The following is a 27,187-nucleotide window of genomic DNA, read 5'->3' as shown; positions in this document are numbered from 1 at the left end:
GGAGGGAAGGGGGAGACAGTTTAGCAGAGTTAAGCTGTCTCCCTCCACCTGACTGCATATATACCGAGCCCGTGCATCAGATGGCAGCGTATATTGGCTGATCGTGAAAACGCTGGCTGATATACTCTTGTGTGAATAAGCCCAAACACAGTGAATCATTTAATGATGATCATTCAAAGTGTCCGTCATTTTGGTGACAGGGTCTAACAGGTTTCGCTCTTTCCTCACAGCTTATATGTAAAATTGGATCACCGTTTGCCAAACCGTTTTCACTCTGTGTAGGTGTTTCCACACATTTGAGACACCTTGTAGAACAATGTAGTCAACTGTAGTCAACTCTAGTCCAAATATATCGGAAACAAATGGAACCCTTGTCAAATGGTCACCAAAGTAGTGTCCATTTCACTAATGACAGTGAATGCTTCAGCTTGTTTTCATCCAAGGGTTCTGTCCCAATTCTGCATTCAGCACACATGACCGAACCTCGATACGGAATCACACTGCTTTGGCTGAATCCCATCTACAAGGAGTTGTTGGCTGATGGTGAGGAGGTTGTACCTTGGTTGTTTGCTCTTCATTTGTGCAGATTATAGGGTGTCCTTACCGTATGCATAGAGCAGAATATCTTTGCCAGAAGCACTGGCAACTAACGGAAAACAGAATAACTGTTTTACATCTAAATCAGTGACCCTTAGTGATGGATGCTGGACGAAACCTTAGATAAATGTGTTTAATACGGTGTCCAAATAACGGTATTCTGGTAAGAATCAGGCTACACGATGAATCCCTTGCAGACTGGACTACAGAAAAGCTTTACCTCAAGTGTGAAATCACAATCTGAGGCCATTGTCACATCTGCTCTGGAACTGCTGGAAGCAGCGCTTTTACATCCAGTAAATGTCATACAGCTTCAGTGCATAATTCAGCAGAGATGTCATTGTTTTGGTTTTGTTTTTTCTTTTTTTTGTGTTTACTGGATCAAATGATCTATACTGTGATTTACCTATTTTGATTCTACCTTTTTTGTAACTCCCCCCCCTTTTCCTAATGAAAAATAAAGAATTGATACAAAAGAAAAAAATGTCAGACAGCTGAGCGGAAACCAAATGGAAACCATTATAGTCGTTAAACTGATTCATTTGGACAAGGGATTCTCCTTTTCTGCTCCCATAATGGAGCAGGAGAGCGGAACTCCCGAGCCCAGATGTGAGAGCAGCCTAACATGTCTGACATTCTAAAATAAAAAATATATACAACCCTTCCATGATGACCATACTGAGATATACAAAGCTATAGATGTTTAAGACACCTGTAGCTCACAAGTAATGTAGCCACAGCACCTTATAAAAGACAGCAGGAGCCCCTTGTGTAAGTCAGAGGTCCTGTAGGTTCCAGTTACTGTTCCGAAGTGTTACAGCCATATGCTCCTCACTACACCACATCCAGTCCACTGAGCAAAGCAGAAAAAGCATTTGGAGTTAACTTTTATTATTGCTATATGGGATATATTTAATAAACAACATGTAGAAGGGGATGTAAAACGGAACAACAAACAACAATAAATAGACATTGCTAATTCATTAAACATATCACATAAGCCATTTCATGCAAATAAGAAAGATGGAATAATATCTTTGCATAGGTATTATTCTATCTTTCTTATTTGCATAAATTACCCAGAGGAGCGTGCATGGCCGTAAGACCCGGAACTACAAATCTGCTGGGTTTATTCACATGGACGTATATCGGTCGGGTTTTCACACCTCGCCAATATATGTTGCCCCTCTCTGCAAGGGGAGGAGATGGGACTCTGCAGGAGGTAGTGCGCTGAGCTCCCACCCCCTGCCACTGTTTGCAATGCAAGGGGCAGGACAGGGCAGAGCTAAGCTCCGCCCCACCCAATCCATTGCAAAGTCCATAGGCGAATTTTCACTGCGTTCCCAGCAACGATTATCCGGCCGCGGGGGGTGCAGTGATCGCTTTCCATAGCGTTGCTATGGAAAGCGCAGCCCCCCCTGTCCACGAGCGGAGAATCATAGCGATTCTCCGCTCGCAGTCAGCAAATCGCAGAATGCTGCGAATTGCCGCGATTCTCCATGGTGAGGCTATCTGTCATTCAACTGGGTGCTACTTGCCCTTTGCACAAATTTTAGAGTTAATTATAATTATTGTTAATAATCCGGTGTATACCCTAAGGCACTTTTTGTTTACTGTCTGTGCAGTGAGCCCAGATGTCATCAATGGGGTCAGAAGCAGAAGTGTCAGAGAGAGCTTCACTCCTATTGAAGTCAATAGGAGCGCTGCCTCCTATTACGCTTCCGGTTCCGTCACCAGACTTGGACATGGAAGTGTAATAGGAGGCAGTGCTCCCAATGGGAGTGAATTTTTCTATGACACTTTCGCCTCCGACCCCATAGCGACTTCCAGCCTCACCGCACTGCCAGCGGACAGGCCAATCAACTGATCACCGAGGATTCTAAGCGCCTGAAGATAGGTCATCAATCGTATGTGAGTGCAGTGTGATTTGTGAGAAAATGACATTGCATCACTGAACATGCAATTTTCAGGCGCGTTTCTCACACGTGTGACAGTAGCATGTTTTTTCTATGGAAAAATTTCAAAGATCGCATATATATATATACTAGCTGATATACCCGGCTTCGCCTGAGTTAATTTGGTACTGGTGTTTATCTGATGTTCACACGGAAAATCTTATGAAGTCGTCGTTACTTTAGAGATACCGGAAAAACATACATTCACCATTTTCCATAGTTCTCTGCGTAACCCAGGAAACACCACGGGAGGTAACCATGCGACGTTTGCTTTATATAAAATGACATCAGGAAGTGAGAGAATTAAATTCCATACGTAAAATTTGGACGCTAATTCTTTTGCACTTAGAATTGAATAATTGAGTTGGGACCCATTAACTTTTCCTATTTATGACATAATCAATGCCCGTGCCAAATTTCAAGTTTCTATGACATCGGGAAGTGAGAGAATTCGATTTTGTACGTAAAATGTGGACGCTAATTCTTTTGCGCTTAGAATTGAATAATCTAGTCAGGACCCATTAACTTTTCCTATTTATGACATAATCAATGCCCGTTCCAAATTTCATGTTTCTATGACACCAAGAAGTGAGAGAATTAGATTCCGTCCGTAAAATTTGGACGCTAGTTCTTTTGTGCTAGAATTGAATAATCGAGTTGGAACCCATAAACTTTTCCTATTTATGACATATTTAATGCTTATGGCAAATTTCACGTTTCTATGACATTGGGAAGTGAGAGATTTAGATTATGTACGTAAAATTTCAATGCTAATTCTTTTGCACTTAGACTTGAATAATCAAGTTGGGACCCATTAACTTTTCCTATTTATGATATAATCAATGCACGTGCCAAATTTCACGTTTCTATGATACCAGAAAGTGAGAAAATTACATTCCGTGCGCAAAATTTGGACGCTAATTCTTTTGCGCATAGAATTGAATAATCGAGTTGGGACCCATTAGCTTTTCCTATTTATGACATAATCAATGCTCGTGCCAAATTTCACATTTCTATGACACCGGAAAGTGAAAAAAATACATTCCGTACGTAAAATTTGGACGCTAATTCTTTTGTGCATAGAATTGAATAATCGAGTTGGGACCCATTAGCTTTACCTATTTATGACATAATTAATGCTCGTGCGAAATTTTACGCTTCTATGACACCGGAAAGGGAGAAAATTACATTTCGTTCGTAAAATTTGGACGCTAATTCTTTTGCGCATAGAATTGAATAATCACGTTGGGACCCATTAGCTTTTCCTATTTTTGACATAATCAATGCTCGTGCCAAATTTCCAGTTTCTATGACACTGGGAAGTGAATTAGATTCCGTACGTAAAATTTGGACGCTAATTCTTTTGCGCAAAGAATTGAATAATCGAGTTGGGACCTATTAACTTTTCCTATTTATGACATATTCAATGCTCGTGCCAAATTTTAAGTTTCTATGACATTGGGAAGTGAGAGATTTAGATTATGTACGTTAAATTTCGACGCTAATTCTTTTGCGCTAGAATTGAATAATCGAGTTGGGACCCAATTACTTTTCCTATTTTGGAGATAATCTATGCTTGCGCCAAAATTCATGTTTCTACGACATCGGGAAGTTGGACAACTTTTGGCGAGTCAGTCAGTGAGTCCGTGAGGGCTTTCAGCTTTATATATATAGATGTATGTGTGTGCATATATGTAAATATATATATATATAATGTATATATCGAGTGTGATCAAATTTTTACCTTACCTATAGCAAATAATGGACAGTTTTCTGCAATCTCACAGAAAATAGAACATGCTGCATTTTTTTCCATCTCACAGCATCGCTGCAAGGAGAAAAATGCACATCTAAATAGACTCATTGAATACAATAGGTTCTATTTCCGTATGAGTTTTGTGCTGCATGTCCTATCTTTCCGCATTTCTCGGAACGCATCGCCCATTGTTTTCAATGGGACAGCGAAACACATTGTACAGTGTGTGATGTGCACCGAGTGCCATGAGAGGCTTCCCATTGAAAACAATAGGAAACACTTGTCGATCCTCTGACGTGGCTGAAAGCCAAACCGGAAGATCACTACTTACTAAAGAGAAGGTAAGTGTTTTTGGACATATAAATGCTTCCCATCCACGGGTAAACCGCACGTTGGCGAGCGCGATATCGTGGCCCAATATCGTGTTTGCCTGTGTGTAGATAGCCTAAGGGGGTGAGTAGAGCTTTTTTTTTTTTATTTATTTTGAAAACCTCCTTTAACACACAGGACATGCTTCACCACAGGAAGCCAGAAAATGTTCCGTTTTTAATCATACAACATATTTTACTGAATCAATTAGGCTGCTTTCACATCTATGCCGGGTTTTGCTTTTTCTGCTCCATTCGGGGAACAGGAAAGGGGAATTCTCCGGCCAAATAGATCCAACTTATAACAGAACCGAACAGCGCCGAACAGACCCAATTGACTACAATGATGTCTGTTTGGTTTCTGCTCAGCTGCCCAGCAGAGAAAGTGCTACATATAGGGCTAGGGCTATTTCCAGGAACCCTCTTTTGTTCTTATAAATAGAGATCCTAGTTTGGATCATTCAACTTTAGGTGGACTATAGCAAAAAACCTTAAAGCAATCCTGTTCTCTGCTCCTTCAACCATCCCTCACTTCTTGATCTCTCTCAGATGGGAAATAATATATAAATAAATGTATCCCTGTTGCTAGTGTCAGGGTTTTCTAGGAAAGTTGATACCTGGAATTATCACATGCCAGCAGCATTTTATTAAGAAGAGGGTGAAGGCTGAACATGCCCAGAGGGCGGATGGAAAGAAATGCCCCCCTGTGCTGATGGTGGGACAAGTTATGTGTGGGACAATGCTTGCACACTACAAAGGGATAAAGACATAAAGCACATGCCAGCCCCCCTTCCTGTGTCACTCAATGTCACTTAAACCCCTCTCAGGGTGACGTATGAATCCCATTCAGGAAAAGAAGAATTTCCCATCTGCATTGCCTTCATTTCTGGGTGTAGAGCCGGCGCTGCAGCGCTCCTTAGCCGGTGCCACTCCGGCGCCTGGCACACAAGCAGCAGCAGGCATGCAACAGGTGGGCATAGAGAGCCCGAAGAAGCTGGAAGGAGGGTACGTGGAGATAGCCTTCACCCCCGAGAAGAGAGAAGCCAGCACGGCGGGGCTCACAGTCACCCTGAGGACGCAGGGCACACGGCCGGAGGATGGGCACAGCTTGCAGAGCCCTGCAGCAGCTGGCGAGCTACCAACTCCAGAGGGCAGATGTGAGGGCACCGCCGCCTCCTCCTCTCCGTGCCCACTTCTCAGTGCCAACGACGAGGCGCACTACATCACCACCCACGAAATCCAGCTCTGTGAAGCTGATCAGGACCCGGACTACCCTGACTTTGGGCTGGCCCCATCTACTTGGAGTGAGCCGGTGGACAGCGCCCCCTGCAGCTTCTTGGAATACGCCTCGTTTGACAGCCAGGGGGGCACCCCGACAGATGAGGACTGCAGCTACTACTTGAGCACGGCCAGTGATCCCAACCCCACAGACAGCCTCGGCAGCACTGAGCTGGTCAGCACCTACTCGGAGGGGGACACATCCCCGGGCAGCGGCGGCAGCAGCAGGCTGGACGAGTCGGCCATCGCCAGAGGACAGATCCTCCTATCAATCAAAACCGCATCCAAGGCTATAAATGAGCCTAGCAACACCCAGAGCAACCAAAACAGCGCCCCTGCTGATGCCAAGCATGATCCAGACATGAGCTACTGCCTGTCCACAGCCACTGGGAGCAAGGCACTGCAGCAGCATCACTATCACCACCCTTACCCCCCTGCAGCAGATGCCCATAGGCGAGTGGCCATACCGGCAAGGCTCCAGGCTCGCAGCGGGGTGCATGCAGACATCTCCAGCGGCGCTTCCAGCGCAGTCAGCGAGCTAGACGATGCGGACAAGGAGGTGCGCAGCCTGACCTCCAGGGCTTTCCGCAGCCTGGCTTACCCCTACTTTGAAGCAATCAACTTCAGCTCCAGCGAGTCCACCACGTCCTTGTCGGACCAGAACATAGGAATAAACAGCTGGTCCACCTACCTGGACTGGAAAGGGGGATCCTTCCTCTCGCAGAAAGCGGAGAAGAAGACCCTGCACCAACAATCTTCAACTACCTCCAACTTTGGACTCAAGAAAATAGGCAAGGATGCAAGCAAGGAGCAGCAGGTGTATGTGCAAGCCAACAAGTCCGAGACCAAAGCCTTCGAGTTGGTGGTCAGTGAAGTGGCAGAGAAGCAGGGGGCAAAGCCAGCATGCTCCTCTAAGCGCATCCAGTCTGGATCCAGGGTCGTCACTTTGACGGAGACCCTCAATTTCAGCAGCAGCAGTAGTAATGTGAATGCTAGTGCTGCCGGGAAGGACAGAGACAGTACTGATCGTGCTCCAGCCCCAGCGGGCACAGATGGAGTTACAGAGATTTTGCTGCCAAGAGACCGGGCTGCCCCGAGTCTGGAGGGGAACAGGCAGAGCAGCAGCACTGTGGTAGATGCAATGGAGGGCACCCACAAATCCAAGTACGCCTCAAGTCTGCTCAAGAACATCATCTCCAAGAAGATGCAGCTGGAGCAGGAGTTCAAGATGGAAAGAGGACAGCTCTACGACACCTCGCAAAAAGCTGGCACCAAAGAGAGTGAAGGAGCCAAGGAGAAGGGGCTCCAGAGACAGAACTCTAAGTTTTCTGAAGCGGGTTCAGACTTCACCCTGGTCAGCAGTGAGGATCTTGGGGAGTTCTTCGAGGCCAAATCAGCTACCCCTAAAGATCTGACTTCTTTAGATAAAAGAATATCACCCTTTGAGACCCACAAAGAAGAAACCATATGTGAGATGAAGAAGACTGCATCGGAGACCATGAAGGCATCTTCCTTCCGTAGTCAGAATAGTGCCTTCAGGTCCTGGAAGGAGAAGGAGATAGAGAAGATGGAAAAGAAAATTGAGGAGAATGTTGCAAAAGCAAGAAGAATAAAGATCCCACTAGAAAGGGACTGGAGAGCAGAGCTTGGAGACATCTCCTCTGTGCAGTCCACCAAGATGTCCCAGCTCTATGTCCCCGGCATACAACATACTCCCAAAGAGAAGCAGGTGCAGAAGCAAGCTACAAAGTACTCAGTGTCCACTTATGCCCACCAGACCTGTTTCAGCCGCAATGAGAATGAAATTAGGAGTGAAAAACTCCATATCCTGGAGGCTTCTGTCAGCAGGATGACTCCCAGAATGACCCCCAAGCCCCAGGAGATTAAACTAAGGCTGGGATTATCTACAGACAATAAAGATAGCCCGTTTAACATTGCTAAGCTGCTGACCCCCAATTTAGCAGCCAGTGCTGCCAGCCTGTCCAAAGCTGCGGAAGACCTGAGAATTCAAGTACCTTCCAGAACTGAAGTTCTGGAGAAAATGCCGCAGTTCCTTGTGAGAGATGTAAGAGAGGCCAAACCAAAAACACAAGGGACCATTCACCAGGTGAGAGATGTCAGGAAGCTGCTGAAAAGTTCCTACAGCCATGACACAGGTGAGGGCAGTGACAGGGGCAGTGTGATGTCCGACCACAGCACCACTGACAACAAGTCAAAGCTCAACTCAGTTGCCAAGATCTCCTCATCACTGTCCCCCATTGTCATCACCTGCCAGGCTGTGAAGAGCAAAGAGGAGGGCGAAAAAGATAGCCTCTCAGACAATGCATTGGAGAAGGGTCTCTCCCCTGCCGAAACTGTCCTGGTACATCGGGCATCTGGAAGATTGCCGGTGGCCACCATTGCGCCCAACAAAACAGGGCCCAGGATGCCGGTAGTGAAGATTGTATCTAAGGCATCCAAGTGGAAGCAGGAGAAGCCAAAGGAGCCAGAGGTAGTGAAGCCTCAGCCCAAGTCCCCGCAGTCCCAGGCGGCTCTGGCGAAGCTCACAGCTGCTGTGAAAACTATGGAGCAGCTTTATGTATTTGACAAGAAGGAATGGAAACGCAAAGATGAACCACAACGGCTAAAAGGCAGCCATGTTCTCTCCATGATCGCCTGCCATGAGGCTTACAGGGATGGAAAGATTGTGGAGGAGGCCAAACCCATGTCAGAGATCACCCGCAAAGCCTCACTCCCTATAGTTAACAAAGCACCCGAACCACTGGTGCGCCGCAGTTCTTTCCCGGGAGTAGACAGGAGCACCACTAGGCCCCCACCAACCACAGCACCTCCCAGGACATTTCAGGTGTCCAAGTTCACAGAGGCTAAGAAGCAGGAAAAAACAGAGACGAACCCAAGTAGCAGAGTTGGGACCAGCAACATGTTCTCTGTCAGCGCTGCCCCAGCTAAGAGCAAGCAGCAGAGCCTGGAGTCCACCCTTAATACCAAGAACACCCGGCCACAGCCACCCACCAGCCTGAAGATCCCTGACATGTTTGCAGAGGAACCTAAGAGGCCCGAAGTGCAGCCTCCCTCTCTGGTGCGCAAAGCCAGTGCTGACTTTGAGAACTACCTCACTATCCCGGTAAAGGTGGCCGTAGATGGGAAACCTCCTGTAGGTACCCGGGAACCACAGGGCAACAACCGAGATACCAGCACAAGTAATCGAGAGAACCCTGGCAATGCCAAAGAAGCCACCCCAACCACTAAAGAGACCACCAGTATGATCCGGGAGGCAGCAGCCACAGTGAGAGAAGCGGCTGCACTCTGCACCCTCCCTCCATTCAGTACCAAGACACAAGCGGGCAGCCCCAAGAGTCCCATCAAGGCACCTAGAGACTGGGGCAGCAAGGCGAAAGAGGGGGTCCAGCCTACCAGAGCAGCTTCAACAGGCTCTGACCCTCAGACCCCTGAATCTGTCCCACCAGCTACCATCTACCATCACCCTATGCCACCTGTGGCCATGGCAATGCCCACTGCCCAAGGCCCTATCTATTATTCTCCTCCTATGACCTCAGCCACTTCAACTGAGATGTACCCCCAGACCCAACGGAAAATGTTGGTAGATCTGGCTACAGGACAGTATTATCTAGTGGACACTCCTGTGCAGCCAGTCAAGAGGAGACTCTTTGATCCAGAAACTGGACAGTATGTTGATGTCCCTGTGCCCCCCCCTCCTGTGACTCCAGTGCCCCTTGGTATGCCACAACTAGCTCTTAGTCCTGGTGCCTATGGACATCCTTATATGTTTTATCCTGGGTTTTTACCCTCCGCTCCAACAGCTGTTTTTCCCCCAAACGCCCTACAAACACCGCTTTCCAATCCAGGCAGTGATCACTCCTATGAGATGCCTGGAGTGGAGGGATCCCAGCCTGCAGATCTGGGGATGGCTGATAGCCCCTATTATTTGGCCACAGGGTCTTCAGCTGTAAATCCATCAATCGGACAAGTTGCTAATATCAGAAGAGGATCTTTCGGCTGCCCAGATGGAAAACCGGTCATCAGCATGTTATCCCAACCTGGGCCTCGGATTGTAGCTCCGCCATCCTTTGATGGCACCACCATGCGTTTTGTTGTGGAGCACAGATGAATGCCCAGGTAAAATTACTCTACCTCAAAATCAGATTTCTGTAATTTATAGCTTATGTTATTTGGCAGAGCAGGAGAGCTGTGCTATGTCAACTATACACAGCACTGACAATTTTAGGTCCCTTTCACATGTGCGTAAGGGCTTTTACCCACTAGCATTTTTTTAACGCTGCGATATCGCTGCGTTTTTTTACTGCAAATGTCAATGGGACTTTCTAATGCTAAAATCGCATCGCACAAAAATCGCAGAAGCGCAAATTTGCGATTTTTGTGCGATTCAATTTTAACATTAGAAAGTCCCATTGACATTTGCATTTAAAAAATGCAGTAATATCGCAGCGTTAAAAAAACCCTAGTGGGTAAAAGACGTTAGGGTCAGTTTAGGGTTTCCATCTCTGCTCCATTTTTGGAGGAGAGAAACTGAAATAAAACAAAAAAAAAGCGGATCTGTGTTTTTCCCCATTGGTTTCAAAAAACAGAAAGAAAACGGAAAGGCTTCAGTTTGCTTCTATTCCGTCTGGTTTCTGTTTTTTTTTTTTTTTAAAGATAAAGAGCACTGCAGACTGCACTATTTTTCCATATAAAAAAACGGAAACCTGATGGAATGGAAGTAAACTGAAGCTTTTCTGTTTGCTTTCCATTTTTTTTAAAACCCCATTGAGATCAATGGGGAAAAAAATAGATGCGTTTTTTTCAGTTTTTCTCCTTCGAAAACGGAGCAGAGAGATGGAAACCCCGAAGTGACCCTAACACAGGTGTGAAAGCAGCCTAATACATTGTAATCACGTCTTAAAGGGCTATTCCCAACATTGACTTTTATCAACTATCCATATAAGAGGTGTTGAAAGTCTGATTTGTGGGGGTCTCACCACTGAGAACATCACTGATCCCGAGTCCCCCTCTCCTCCTCACTGCACCCACTGCAGTCACATAGAGATTGAATGGAGCGGCAGCTTAGTATACATGATTCTGTTCCATTTATTTCAATGGGGCTAACAGAAATCGCAGGGCACAAGCACTTGAAGATGTGTGGCAATATACATGTTCTACTGCCATTCCAGTCACTCATCCTATTGCCAGGGGTGTATTGAGCTTGCAGTGAAGAGAAGTGGGGGTCATGGGACTCCGGTTCTTAGGATCGTTGGAGGTCTCAGAGGTGAGACCTTAACCGAACAGACTTTTATCACCTGTTCTATGGATAGATGGTAAAAGCCACTCTTGGGAATACCCCGTTAATTCTATACTATGTCACTAAATCATTACACTTAGGTCGGTCTTACACAAGCAGAGAAAAGGGGTGTATGGTTTGGGTTGGTGTGAGGTTTTTTAGATAGATTAAAGAATTGCAACTTTTTTAAAAAGTCAGAAAATGTGTTGCAACCTATCTCTAGTAGGTGGGTGGGTGACTCCACATCTCTAGACATTTTATAAAGCTGCAACAAATGTATCATCAGCCTGCGACACTCTTAGGAATTTGTTGCAAATAATGGAAATGGACCTCCAGCAAAACTGACTAAAAACATGTCTTTGTTGTTACAGACTAAAACAAGCTTGCTTGGGGCTAAAACAGACGAACGTGTTTGAGGAGCTTTTTGCGCACGTGAAAAAAATTGATTTCTATGGATTGATTCTCATGGGCGTATTTCTTGCATGAAGGAATTGCGCATGAAGGATAGGCTTCTCGCTATCTTTCTGGTCTTTTTTTTGTGTGCGTAATAGCGCGGAGATTGAGCTATAAAAGAAAAGAGACTTTGACTTGTTCATGCACAAATATGCTGCATAGCAGAGAGCGTATTTGCGCACGTGGTCGTCTGTTTTCGCCCTGAGGGGGGATTCAGATGAATGTGGTTTTCTCCCATTTTGCAGCCATGACAATCACAGCCACATAATGGGACAAGACAAGACCACTGATATCAATGAATTTCAGTGGTTTTGCTTTTAATTGCGGGTTTCTCACCCCTTAATTGTATGGCCGGGAAAAGATAGGACCTGCCCTATCCTCCCCGCATGTAGCGAATAGTAGGTGTGGGAAAGATCGAGCAGCACCTATCCTGCCGTGGTTATCTTCAAACTCCTGTGCTCTGGCGCGGAGTTTAAAAAGCAGGTGAAATTCCCCTCGTCCAGGCGCAACTACGCTCCGTGCCAGCGAGAGTAGTTGTTCCTACGCTCAACTGAATCTGCCCTCATGGTGTACTTCTATTTGTGAGGGCACGGCCACATGTTGTGGATTTGACAAAGTTTTCTTCATAGACTCCCAAATCCAATGACCATTCACATCCAGTGTAGTAAATTGTGGCTTTCTAACACTATTCACAGCTTCTGGAGAATATTTGTGTGTGCGGTGGTAAAAAAAATCTATTTAGGGCTTATTCACATGAACGTATCTGCACAGTGAATTACGCACACAAAATGTTATGCATAAAACACAGTGAATGGGACGCCTGATTTCAGTGGGTTCCTTCACGTGTGCATATTTTGTGCGCACATTTCGTTTGTGCAAAAACTACGCAGCATGCTCCATTTTCCTGCGCATTTGCGCACAAAAAATAGCACATATTGAACTAATTACACTAATTGCCCATTTTAATGAATCAGAATATGGTTGATTTTTTGTTTGCATGTGCAAATGCGCACAATTTGTGTGCGCAAAAAGTACAGTAATACACACATATGCACGTGCAAATATCCAACGCCCATTGCACAAATGCGTACGTAAATGCGCTTATGCCCATGTGATACCAGCTTTAGGGCTAATTTATGTAAGCTTATTTGTGCACCCATTTTGTTTGTGCAGAAGAATACGCAGCGTGCTCTATTTTCCTGCTATTTGCGCAGAGAAAAAGCACATATTGAACTAATTGCACTTATCGTCCATTTCAATGAATGGAAGCATCAATGCATCTTTCTATGTACGCGCAATTGCGCATGGCTTGAATGCACAAAAAGTACTGTAAGATACGCTGATGCGTGCCAAATACGTAACGCCCATTTAGAAAAGCCTATTTTAAATCCGTATTTGGTACATGTTTGGAGGACCATAATACGGCAGTAAGAGAAATCTATATATGTATTCACATGGCTGTTTTTTCAGCATGACCTATATGTTTTTGCTTCCGTATTGGTAATATTTTCTATTAAGCAAAAACAGATCAGTTTTTACCCAGTAGAAAATAAAACCAATTATGTAAATTTGGAGGCAAATACTGATGACTTATCATTGTATTGCCATCTGTAAAACGTCTGTATTGCGCTATTCTGAAAGGGACCTGAGTCCTACTTGCTCACATGTGTTCTATAACTTATCAAGAAATAGGGGGAAACTGAAAGGTAGTCTGACTACAGAATCAGATTATTCAGGTTTTGTTTGTAGTCTGTAACCATGGAGACGCATAGCTCTGCATAGGAGCTGTAGACACAAATAGTAGGGTATTTTTAATTAAGACTATTTGTAAAGATTTCTTTTTTATTTTAGATGCATTGGAGCAATGTAAGCAATTGTTGTGAGTATCCTGGAACGTGTAAAAAGGGCCATCTGAATCTGTTTTGTTATAAGGGATGTTTTTTAACCTGTTGACAATTGCAAAAACTCTTTCAACTCCAGTTTCAGAGCTTATTCAGATGGCAGTAGATGCACCTTATTAATGAGGGAAATTTCTTCCCCTTTGCCAATTTTTTAAACTTCGCGCCAGAGCGCAGGAGTTTAAAAATAACCGCGGGAGGATAGGTGCCGCCTGATTTTCCCCACATGATGTGTTCACTACATGTGGGAAAGATAGGTCAAGTCCAATCTTTTCTCGGCCGTACTATTATAGGGTGAGAATCCCACTAATGAGGGCTTAGTCACACGGGCGCATCGGCGCCCGTGTTACTGCAGGAAGAAGACGGCCGCACTTCAGGACGGACTTCTCTCTGCAGCGCCGGAAGAAAGAACATGTGACTGGCTTCATTGCCGGTCATGTGTTTTTTCTTCAGCACTGCGGGGAGTCGTCCGTCCTGAAGTGCGGCCGTCTTCTTCCTGCAATAAGTTCTCAGTCACACAGGCGCATCGGCGCCCGTGTGACTAAACCCTGAAAACAAAACCACTGAAATCCATTGATATCAGTGGTTTTGGTTTGTCCCATTTTGTGGCTGTGATAATAATGGCTGCATAAGGGGACAAAATCACATTCATCTAAATCCGCCCTCAGAGCCAGGAGTCATATTTAACGTCTGACATGATATTAGGGGTGTGTGAGCAGAGACCTCACAGGTCACTAAACTACGAGCTGTATGCCCCCTTCCCCGAACTGCAAATCATACTGGAAGCTGCATACTACAAAAGTGACAACTGCTGTTTACTGCTCTGTAACTTTGCAGCATCCGCTGGGCCTCCACTGCCTGTTTCCATAAGGTGGTAGAAAGTCCTGGCTAGAAGGCATTTGAATAGGTGAATAGTACATCCCTGTAAATTAATAATATATAATATACAATTATTAAATGTCAGTAATAAGGCTTGTTTCACATCTGGGTTGGCACCTTAGGTCGGAGGTTCCGTCAGAGGTCCGGGTAAAAAAACCGCTTTCTGATCCATTCTAAAGCCGAGCAGCAGGGCAGAAAGCGAACGGACCTAATTATAGTCAATGGGGTGCATTTGGCGCTGTTCGGTTTCATCTGGAGACCGAGCCGTTCGGACGTGGGGATTTTCCTTTCTTGCTTCCCAAATAGAGCAGGAAAGCGGAATCCCCAGCGCAGATGTAAAACCACCCTAAGTCATCCCTTTCAGAGGAGGATAAGTCCATAACCCACTGATAGCACCATAAGGTGGTGCATTGAGTCTTTACTAACAACTACACAGCTGCTGGGTGCAGTAAAGCTGTAGCATTATGGCTTATTCAGATGAATGTATTTGCGCTGCGTATTACTTATGCAAAATATTTGTGCGCAAAACACAGCGCTTGCCCTATCCTACATCGCTGGATTGACAACCCATCTCCAGCTATGTAGCGTAAACTATTTATTTCACGACAGGCACTGAGGCCCCCAGGAATAAATGACCCCTAACAACTTCCTGTACTCATGGTTTTCCTCACATAATCCTGCTTTTCCATTTTTCTTTACAGTCAAGAAGTCAACTGATTCGGACCAAGTTCCACATGATGTTGCCGGATGTGGGACTTGCACAAAGTTTAGTGGGCCTTGTGGAAGCCTACAAGATAAGCTTTGCACGTATGCTGTGAAACGCTGCCGAGAGCTGCAGATATATAACAAGAGTCAGAAGAGATGGAGAAAGAAAAATCACAGCTGATGGGTTGTGTGAGTTTGGGTTCGTAGTCTATAGCCTAGTTAGTCAAAGTTAGGTTTCCATTGGAATGCCGCGGTGCCTCTCATGAGTATACAGTTACAGAAGCTCTTATGTGTAATTCTTTTTCTCAATGTGTTTTTGGAGTATGGATTATTGCAGGAAAATATTGATCTGCTTTGTTTGCCTTGGCATTAATGATTTAAGAATGTGCTTTCTGGTATTAGAAACACTTTATATATATATATGTGACTGATTTTTATACTGGAACTAGGCTACCATGTACACAACCTATTGTTTTTCTATGCTACAGGCAGGTACCTCATTGAGTACACACCATGCTACTACATTCAGTTATCACTATCACTGTCATAAACTTGAAGACTCACGTCAGTCTCTCTCATGGCTAATATATGATGCCTCTTGTGTGCCTTAGTATGTCCTCTAAGCATTGTCGCTGAGCATTTACCCTAGCAAGTAGGGTTTTATCTTATTGTGTACAACTGAGTAGACGGATCTTTTTTTTTCCTTAATAAAATATATAATAGAAATAATGCCAGCTATGTAGAAAAGTTTTAGGATTGTATCAGTTCTGGAGATACTTACAGGGGGTGGACAAAAATATGGAAACACTATACAAAATGCATGCCTTAAGTTACATGGGATTATAAATCATATTTCAATAAAACACGTAGAGACCGATTTTAAGTGAAAGTAATATGACACAGATGGTGCTGGGCAGATGTTAACATCTGCCTGAGGAACAAGGTTCCATTGATCAGAAGTTTTAGCAACTCAGCTGTTGTTACCAGCTGGCTCTCAAAACCACCGAGAGCAGGGTAAGAGGTGAAGTAATCACAAATTTGGTGGGAAAGCTCTTAGCCAAGCAGGGGTCAAATTGGCAGCTTGGTGCTAATGATAAAAGTCCCATGCATTTTGTATGGTGTTTCCATAGTTTTGTCCACCCTCTGTACGTTAGAATTCTCACTGGTCCACCAACTATGGGATATATGGAGATAATTTCTGGTGGCTCAAATAAAATGACTGGATATAATCTGATATGTCAATGAAAAATTTCAGTTTTTAATCAGTCAAAACCTCAAGCTACATTGCAGAATCTGTAACATTGTCCCCCCGGCTATAACGCATGATCCATAGTACTGGCCTTATATATAGTGCAGAAGCATCATAGCATATTAGTCAGTTGCACCCATGCTTGTCATGCTACTGGATAATAGGAAAGTAGGATTGGTGGCTCACTATATTTGGGAAATTTGCATATCAGAAATTTATGGGGTGCCAACATCTCATTACATATTTAGTAAGAGGTAGATTTATTTAATAAAAGTTTATTTTTATTGGGTGATATTATTTCCCTTGTCAATAAGATGTGTTCCTGTACAGTCTGACTGATTGGACAGTATCAAACTGCATATGCACATATTTCATGGGCAAGGGAAATGGTAACGCCCAGTTGTCAATTTATTCATACAATGTCAGGAGGAATAACGGAGGAACGGCACAATACAAAGCTCTAAGTAAAAAGTGCTTGAGAATTGGGATTTAATTTAAAAAAATGTTTTTTTTACTAAAACAGGAGGAGTGATTTGTATGAGAGCTTTAATTATTTTATATCATAATGGGGTTGTCCAATGAAATAAACTTATTTCTTATTCACAGGATAGGGGATAAGTATTTAATCGGTGGAGGTCCTAACTTCTGGGACCTCTACTTATCATGAGAATAGGGGTCCTGAGTGTTCCCAAATAAAGTGAAATGATACTTATACCACCATTCCATTCATTCAGAGACACTCGGGGTCCTTGCTCTTGTGATCAGTCATGGTTCCAGTAGTCGAACCGCCACCGATCAGGTACTTGGGGATAGGTTTATTTTGTGGGACAACCCCTTTAAGGTGTAGTTCCCTGTTGTCTCCTGGCTGCATATACGAGTAAAGCTTTATCTGCAGTCAGCATAGGAGCTCCGTCTTCCATATATATCTCCCCATATAATTTGGTGACGCATCACAATGATGTCACAATTTACTGCCTGCAGCATAGTCTGTGAGAATGCACTTGATATGGTCTCTACATATAAGGTCATAGTATAACGTTAAATAACTGTATAGATGTCAACGGCATCCACATTGACTGCTAATATGTGTAGTGGAGTGCTGTAGGTAATGTGTATGAAGGATTTACCATGTTATTGATGCAACAACAATTTATATTCGGCTTTATTGAACTGCTGGGCAGTACAGAACACGACTTCTTCAATACTTTATATTTTTTACATCAGAGTAACATCCTTTTTCTATCTATATTTTTATGCAATGGGTGCTCAATGCAAGCCTTATTTTACACTGTACCATGTATAGACAGACTTCTCGCAGGAAAGGTCTTTTTTTAACATTTAGTTCATCGTATGTTAAATGAATACATGTGCCACTTTGGTCCAGTACTCCTCAGGGAAGTCTAATATGATTCTGTATGTTGTGCAGCCTTGAAGATGAAGTCTTTGTTCTTGTCTGCAGGGCAATCTCTGGGAAGTTAGTAAAAGGCGTGTATGTACCTAAAGTTTAGTCATTCTGTAATTTAAAGTTATCCCACTATCTAATGGAGTTCAGAATTCAGTTCTTTGTCAATTCTGGTTGCAGTTGGGGAATATGTGATTGTTATAATGTTATTGTGAGCTTTCGAACCTCTCAGGATTCTTCCCCAGGCAATCCTGAGAGGTTTGAAAGCTCGCAATAACATCATGTATTTTGGTTAGCCATTAAAAGGTATCATCATTTACAAGATTGGTGGGAACAATCACATGACTGTCTGTTTATTGTGAATGGAGGCAAACTGAAATGATTGCCAGCCCGCTCCATCTCCATTCACTACTGATGATTGTTCTTGTGTAAAAGCACTAGAACAACTATTGCTGGGGCAACTCCTTGGGCATCTGCACCAGACAAGTCATCCCGTGTAAAAGGGCCCTAAAAAAATGATCCATTTTGCAACCAATACAAATAGATAAAATGGGTCTGGCAAAAAAGATCACAAAACATACTGGGGCATAGTTAGTTACATTGGTGTTTTGTATGCCAGTCTAAGTAAACTATGCACCGGGCTAAGAGCTAAAAATATATTAAGAGGCTTGCGCTAGTTAAATTGGTCAGCACTTTCCAGTGCCAGATGGAAACCTACACCATCTCCGAGCTTGAGTGGGTTTCTGCTATAGTGTATGCCAGTTTCTGGAATATATTAGAGTAAATGTGATAGGTCAGGCATGATCATTGTCGCTAACACTAGTCTACACTCGCTGTTTAAAAAAATGCCAGGGACCAGCGTAAAAATGCCGCCCCCCAAAAAAAATCACAATTTTGGCGCATACACCAAAATTAATATTTTCTACTGCAGAAAACTGACATACAATAATACATACGCCCCACTCAGGGACTGATTTATGGAGAATGGTGGTTTACACGCTGGTCTAAGTAAAGATTGCGTTGGCGTAAAGCACGACAAGACTCTTAATACATTTCACACATTATCGGCTATCCACGTGCCAAATCTGAAATCTTTGCCAACTACGAGTTGGTGTAAATTTCAGCTATAATTTTTAACAGTTCAAAATTGTGAAAAGTTGTCCATTTTGGTGCATAGGATGCTACGAGCCAAAATGTGACTTTTCTAGGCCAGAAACCTGATTTACAAAGTTTAATAAATGTTTCTCAAAATATATTTTAAGGTTACAGAACTACCCATAATACAATGATTACCACTATAGCTAAATGGAGCATTTCAGGAATTAACATTATATTATGGTATTGCTTTGATAACATTTAACAATATGTTCTTTCAAGGGACTTAAAGTTGGAGTTCTACTTAGATCCCAGTTATTAAATGATATGTTTTCTTGACACATTTCAGACTTTTAGCCCTGTACTTTCTATAGCTGTACAAAATGTTAATTTCTATTTGTGTGCACAGCTTGTGCGTTAAATTCTGGCCCTAAGTCTATATTCACATGTTGTGGTTCAATCCACTGTTTTGTATAAATAATAATTCAACCACAACTTGTTTTGTGGTTGAATTGTGATTTTAGGTTTCTCATGGTTCAGCTATGGCATGTAAATACATTGTAGTAGTTTTTCAATTAATAATTATCTGAGTTTTGTCTTGTGCCATTTAGGGTAGTGGTACAGGAATTCAACAGAATGGCCACCGTGCAAGCAGCCTGTGGAAATTTGTCCTAGGACGGGTGAACGCATTTCTATACCAAAGGTTATAAGGCAGAGGTTGAGTCTAACACTACACTGTCTTGCGACATATCTCCATGAGCTGTACAGACGGTGGCCATTTTTTTGAATTCTTAGCCAACCATTTCAAGGAACCAGCAAAGTAAATCTAAGGTCAAAGAGATTCAGAATTGATAGCACAATGGTGTGTTTTGCAGTTCCCTGCACAGAGGATGGGCAGGAGCACTGCTGTGCAGGAGCAAAGCTGCATGGTCCTCAGTTCCTTCTTTCTCAGCAATGGTGGGGATCCCACCATTAGGGTAAAACATTTTACAGTGATAATACCTCTTTAATTTGTTGGAGCTGGTTTATTAGAAAATAGCTTTAATTGGTGGTTTATTAAGAAGATACAGGACATAGGAAGTAATACGACTGTAATTTGTAAGTGCATTTGTAGGAACTTGTCATGGTGCCTAAATCATGGGAAACATGAAATCCTAACAGGCACAAACACTACAGAGAGTTATGTTTTATTCGGAAATGCTGTAGTGTTTCAGAAATTAAAACATAATTCAAAGAGAAGCCAGAAGCGGGCAGAAACATCATTGGGGTTGCTGCCCGCCAGCTTCTTCCAGCCTGTCTCGGGCTACATTGACTGCTCTCCCTATTTGTGTATAGAGAGACCTAAGAATCTAGCCAAGCTGGGCAGGGAGAATCTGACAAAAATTCCACTTTTTGGATTCCTCATCAATGTAAACTCCTGAAATGTCACCTCTATAAGTTTTAGGAAACAAGAATTATACCTTAAGCTCCCTTAAAAAGTTGGGCTGCATTTTTAGCTATATTGTAAGTACATATTTAATGTGCATTGATATAAAAACATAAAACTGTGCCTTTGTCATATTTCTATTATTGAAGAATAATGACTTGGACACTTCAGTTCCATCAAGAATTTTAGTACAATGCATATGTACTAAAATTCTAATGCATATTGTAGGCTCTACATGCAATATGCATTAGTACAATGCATATGTACTAATGCATATTGTATGTAGAGCATACAATAGTAATTGCTTCTGGGATGACCATTATGTGTTGAAAATATTGTATGTTGAAACCACAACTCTACGGAAAACTGGTAATCAGTTCCAAAGCCCCTAAAATGTCAACCAAAAGTACAAAGTTAGGATTAAAGAAAATTAAGTAAATAACTAGTACGGATAAAACAATCCTGTCACAGGTAAAGGACAGTACCGGATATGCAGTACATTGCTATACCATGGAGTGGCGCTACTAGTCAGTCAGTCAGTACATGCACTTCAGTAATACAGGTGTTTTACCAGAGTAGTGCCCATGCTGATTGGCTGCATTTTCCACAGATCCGGACTGTTTTTGACATTGTACGTTGAGTCTGGCTTCAAGTTACATCGGCCTGGGAAAGACCGTTGTACATTGAATATATTGTAACCTGAGGCCATTGTAACTAGATGATGGATCACTGTATTTGAAAAAGTGTGCTTAGGGTTTGGACATAGATGTGAGGCGGGATGTAAATATACCTAGCTATAGAGCAAACTATTATAATCATGTTTCGACTTGGCAGAAGGCTTGATATGCTGCCCTTATTCGTCTCCTGTGCCCTATGGGGCCTTTCACCTGCTCAGCACTCATAAATTATATATAATCCATATGAGTGGATATATAATCCCATGCTACAGAGAAACCTCCGTATGATAGGCACAAGTAATTTGGCTTATAGTGGAAGCCAAATGTTATATGACGGTGTTGTGTCACGTAAAATATAAGGCAGCTGCAACCTTTGGCACTTTATCAAAATGGTCTGACATTAAACTGCTCTTCTTACCCATAGCAATCAATCAGACTTCAGCTTACATTTCTTAATAGGGTTGTCCAGTTTAGTAAACCCATTTTCATGTACCATATCAGGACATTCTGAGTTAATAGAGGCGGGGGAGTGGGGGGGGGGGGGTGTCCCATGTTCAAGATCCTCATTGCTTGGCCATAGAAGAGAACAGTTTCTCCTGTGGTGGTGCTGCAGGATAAATTAATACTTATGGTGCGTATAGACGAAACGAATATCATTCAAAAAAATCGTTCAAATGAGTCAAAGTGAATAATAATCTTTAAGCTTAAACCAGAGCCAACGACAAGCGAGAAATCAGTCGCTTCTCATTCGTCGTTCAATTTCTGCCAGAATAAAATTGTTGGCTCGTTCACATGTCGTTCCATTTAAATACTTTTTGTTCAGTGTTTCTCATAGGGAATGTGAACACTGAATGAGAAGTGAATGAGTCAACAATGAATCTGCCTGACATCATCAGTTCGATCACCCATGCAAACGACAATCGTGCCATCTAAAAGGAGCATTACTGTCAGGTTTCCACATAATTTACAGCTGATTGCTGGCAGTCCAAACAGGTGAAACATTGTCATTATCTTATTGTTAGGGGGCCCTTCTAAAAGTAGAGATTATCCAAAGTAGACAACCCGTTTAAACTGAAGAACAGTGACTTGTACACTTGTAAACTGTTCTGAAAAAATAAAACTACATTGTAAATGGTTATGGACAACAGAGACCGTTTTTACCTTAGACTATTCTAATGAGGTCCCATTGTCCAACCCCATAATAAGCAACCCATAATAATAAGTTGTACTGCGTTAATATCGGTAACGGGTATGTTTACACTTAAAGGAAGTCTGTCACAAACGTTTTTGGGGTATAAACTGAATACATTGGCAAATTTCCTATGGTATGAGAACCTATGGTTACTTTAGTTGTTTTTCATTGCAGCTTCCCACTTAGATATAGGTTTTTATTTGTGCTGCACGCTGTATTCAATTTGACGATGGACGTCCGATGGGTGGTTCACCTCTATCTGCGGTCCATCTCTCTCCCTGCCCAGAGTTTTTGAAGCCATGTTCATTCAAAGCTTAATGACATCTCCAGCTCCACCTGCTGGAGACATCATGCATTCCACCAGCACAGTGCATGCGCCACACTGTATGTGCAGGCGCATGCTCTGTCACTTTTTGCATGTGCTGTCGTTAGTGCGTAGCAGGTGCTGTGATGGTGTAATGCATGACCTCTCCAGTAGGTGGAGCTGGAAACGTCACAGAGCTTTGAATGGGCGTGTTTTTGTGAACTCTGGGCAGGGAGAGAGATGGACCGCAAGCTGAAGTGGACCCGCCCATTGGACGGTCCACCACTAATTTGTATGAAGCACACAATGCAAATAAAGACCTTTATCTGACTTCCTTCAAAGGGGCTGTGTCACTATCAAAAAAATAATTTTTTTTTTATTTCTATCATAAAATAAAAAAATAAGACTAGCCTCTCTCTTTACCCCTGTGACACAGCTAAGCAGCTTCCATGGCCCTGATACTAGCTCACAGCATATACATCCGGCGAAAGCCAGTTGATCTTTGAAGCCAATCAGCGGCCACGTCATTACTGTCCAAAGTTTTGCTCACATCCTTGGCACCATGATGCCAGGAGTTTGGGACGGTGACGCTGTGTCCACTGCTTGGCCAGAGCGATCACCTGACTTCCATACATACATGCCAGGGCCTTGGCAGTGAGACACGCTCATCTGTGTGCTAGGGGGCTGAAGAGAGGCGAGTATGGTCTCATGGACTTGCATGAACTTCAATAATATGCAAAAATGGTACTAATGAGAAATAAACTCTTTTGGAAAAAAAAACCCTTTTATAATGTTATATACATAGTTAATATTCTATCTTTTCCTTTACAAAACCAGTATTGTGAAATTTATGATAATGTTGCTACATAGTTAAACCAAACCTGGAAGTATGAAGAGACTTGTAAAAGCGGTATTTGTATTGGACGTCTATATTAAAGGGGTTTCCCTTTATAGAAAGAGCTGACTTATCACTAGGATATACCATCACATTCCGATCAGCGGAGGTCTGGCTGCCAAGAACCCCACTGACACAGGATTCCCGCTGATTTAAAAAGGTAATGGTATATCCTAGTGATGTGTGGCACTTTCCACCATGGGAAAACTATTTTAAAGGCTTGTTCACACAGTATAAAATTTGATACTTTCAATCCCAACACCCCCCTCCCAAAAAAAAGTTAGGATTAGGTTAAAAAAAGTCCTATCCTTATTTCTACTTTCCAGGTTTTTAGGATCAACTTATGGATTTGGCTGCAAGGAAAAAAATACATAAAAACTTGCACTACATGGCAATGTGTGAACCTGACCTGACTGTAGCTTGACACCATACTAGATGTGTTAGAATGTGCTCATGTGCATTGGTGAGAGGGGGGACACGACAATGGTTGTATGGTCTGAACGATTAGCATGTGCTTTGAAGGACTAGGGAGAGAAAAGGCTTTTAAAAGAAATGTCATTTGTTGCTTTATGCCAAAGATCTATTAGTAACACTGACACAAGTTTACATGGGGGGAGTCAGAATTCAGATTTGATCCATTCAGTTTGCTTGCATGTTCATCAGTTTTCCCAGTTTCGTACAGATGTGAACTTTCCAACTTTGCACAACTTTCCCCAGACTTATACAGTCATATTAATTACATTGGAAAAGTATCTGTCATCCAAAATCTGCATTTTATATTTTTGGACAGAACATAAAAAAGTGATATAAAAGTTTTTTCTACAAGCTGACAGCTGATTGCCCTGTCATGTGACCTCCCATTCATCTCTATGCAACAGACACTGATATTTCTAAGCTCTTACTGAAGCTCCAGTCTTAGGCCAGCTTCACACGGGTGTATACGTTTTACACACGCCTCAGCGCAGTGTATTTGCACTATGTACGAGATTTTTCTTTGTGCCCACATTGGTGTATTTTACTGTACTTTTTGCACACGCAGAGCATGATCATTTGGGTGGATGAACACACCCTGATTAAAATGGATTGAAGTTAAGGTCCAGATGTGTTTTTTTTTCATGGAATTGTTCAGTGTTTCAAGCATCCCCTTGTGTTTTGCACTCGCATTTGCGTACCCCCCATAGGCTTCTATAGGAACCTTTTGTTTGTAAATGCACAGAAAGATAGAGCAAGTCTTATTTTCCTGCATGCGTATGCAAAATCAGGATACGTGTACAAACCCATTGACATCGATAGGTTCTATTCTCTGCATATTGCATGTGTATATTTTAAGTGCAAAAATACACCCTTGTGATGCCGGCCTCAGGGCTGTTTCACACAGGCGGAATATTTCTGCCAGATTGAACCACTAGACGTAGTTATATAGAACTCTGCATTAAACTCCGCAGGTCTACCTGCAGGCTTTGTTATGAAATTGATGGTGGAATTAAGCAATTTTCAACTCTGCATCAAAAACCACACAGAGGCTGCTAAATTCGGTGAGGAATTTTCCGTGGCCTTTGGTTCAGAATGTGCAAAAATTCTGCCTCCTGTAAAAGCACGCTTTTACATGGAATGGCTGTTGAGTGTTTACGCAACTGACAGGCGTTTGAGCAATTTTTGCTCATGTGCTTTCACACAGGACTGTTGAGCACTCACTAAAAGGGGGGAGCGTGCTGGAGATCTCTTCCATTCACTGTGAACAGGCAGCCATTCATACATGAATGACCTCCTGTTTAAATTGGCCGAGAGTCGTTCGGCTTTTAGGTAAGCTCACGGTACCTGTTGGGTACCGTATTTACATGAGATGCCAGTTGCCCGTATTTGCTGTTTTGAGCGATTACTCAGACATTTACATATGGGAAAGTACCCTTAAAACTCATTTAGAAACTGAAAAACCCTTTAGACCCATTCATTTCCAAGTAAAACTTTCCAGAAAGGAATTGTTTAAAAAGACACTAAACCAATAAAAGACCTTCCTAATGGATGCTCCCATGAGATATACTGTACTATAACATGGATTTTTACTTTTGCTCTCCCAGTCTTCTTCACACAATGTAGTTTTGGGTTTACTGCAGCCTATGGAAACCTCTGTGCGCCTCTGCATTGTTATCAGTGGCATAAGCGCTGTATGATGAATCCATACAATACTGACCAGTAATGAGCCCTAGTCCAAATCTGTATTTGGTGTCTCCCAACATCACATACCCACTTTTTTGCCCTGCTGCTTTCTGCTACCAAAGTGTGTTGAACCAGTTTGGTTCTCAAATATGAATAAAATTGTATTTTTTAGGGGTTTTTTTTCCTATGCATCTTGGAGAGCAAATTCTATCAGTAGTAATTAGAGATGAGCAAGCATACTCGCTAAGGCAAACTACTCGAGGGAGTAGTGCCTTATTCGAGTACCTGCCCGCTCGTCTCTAAAGATTCGGCTGCCGGCGTGGGTGAGAGGTGAGTTGCGGCGGTGAGCAGGGGGGAGAGAGGGAGAGAGAGATCTCCCCTCCGTTCCTCCCCGCTTTCCCCCGCCGCCCCCCGCCGGCAGCCGAATCTTTGGAGACGAGCGGGCAGGTACTTGAATAAGGCACTACTCCCTCGAGTAGTTTGCCTTAGCGAGTATACTCGCTCATCTCTAGTAGTAATCACTAGTGCAAGTGAAGTTCTGGGAACACCCTTGAAATTATGTAATATGTGGCTTTCTTTATCATTTAGGCTGCAATATAGACTTTGTTGTTTTGAAGTGTTTATAGGAAAAGTGACCTAAAAGAGGTAAGAGAGGAAGGCTGAGTTCTAGTTTGAAAGGAATCTACATCTGAACTGCACTGCAATATTTGTGGAAAAATGGACATTTTATATGTGTAGCAAGTGTTGATGTTTTATGCTTTAAACTTTGGAATATGTATCTTTTTATTATACTAAACATTTGTATTGTGTATGAAACTGTTACAGGTCAAAATATATTTTTAATAAAAGACTGAAAAACATACACAAGCTGGTGTGATCATTTTATTGTCAAAAACTGCAGTTAGTTCCATAAGGCCGGTTTCACATCTGCATTGGAACCTTCAGCGGGAGGTTCAGTCACAGATGCGGCTAGAATTACTGGAGGAAAATGCACTACATGCAGCACTTTTTCTTCTGTCCAAAAGCTGGGCGGAAAGTGGGTGGCCCCTATTAATTCTTTCAAATCCATTTTGTATCCTGGTTTTCCTAGGGGGCTTACTTTTTTTCTGCCGTTATACAACAGCGCTATATGCTGGCTAAAGCTAGTATTGCATGAGGTGACACGCTGGATAGGCTCCGACAGCAGAGAGGCTGGCAATATACAGTAAGAGAACCCCGACGGATGTCTTCCAACATCAGAGCTGTACAGCCTTAAATCATAATGTCTCGAGAGGTCAGACAGTGGATTGGAAAGGGTTAATGTCTGTACATGGAAAGTGCTTTCAGTAAAGAAACTCTGAAAAGAATATGCCAGAAGGATACGTATTAGGTTTTAAGCCGGATTCACATTACTGTATTAGCGCGCATTTGACCATGAAACATTTGTGAATGTATTACGCAGCAAATAGAAGCCATTGATTTCAATGGGTTTGTTCACAAGAGCGTATATGTCATGCACATTTTGGTCACGCCAACAAATATGCACATCTTGAACTTATTAAAGGGGTTGTCCCGCGGCAGCAAGTGGGTCTATACACTTCTGTATGGCCATATTAATGCACTTTG

The 27,187-nt window shown here is 42.9% G+C and overlaps 1 protein-coding gene across 1 annotated transcript; it reads left to right on the top strand.

The window, feature by feature from the left end:
* The first annotated feature begins 5,511 nt into the window (after positions 1-5,511).
* C7H4orf54 (chromosome 7 C4orf54 homolog) lies at positions 5,512-16,683 on the top strand. Its single transcript, XM_066574826.1, has 2 exons — positions 5,512-10,091; positions 15,182-16,683. Exon 1 carries the CDS (start codon positions 5,512-5,514, stop codon positions 10,081-10,083), a length of 4,572 nt encoding a protein of 1,523 aa, XP_066430923.1. The 3' UTR covers positions 10,084-10,091; positions 15,182-16,683.
* Positions 16,684-27,187: the final 10,504 nt, after the last annotated feature.

The sequence above is a fragment of the Eleutherodactylus coqui genome, chromosome 7 (genome assembly GCF_035609145.1).
Source record: "Eleutherodactylus coqui strain aEleCoq1 chromosome 7, aEleCoq1.hap1, whole genome shotgun sequence".
Classification (NCBI taxonomy): domain Eukaryota; kingdom Metazoa; phylum Chordata; class Amphibia; order Anura; family Eleutherodactylidae; genus Eleutherodactylus; species Eleutherodactylus coqui.
Note: the sequence above shows the minus strand (reverse complement) of the source record. Positions and strands in the feature narration are given on the sequence as shown.

What these genes read in the sequence shown, in the direction of transcription:
- C7H4orf54 (XM_066574826.1), top strand. Translation starts at nt 5,512, where the DNA reads ATGAATCCCATTCAGGAAAAGAAGAATTTCCCATCTGCATTGCCTTCA.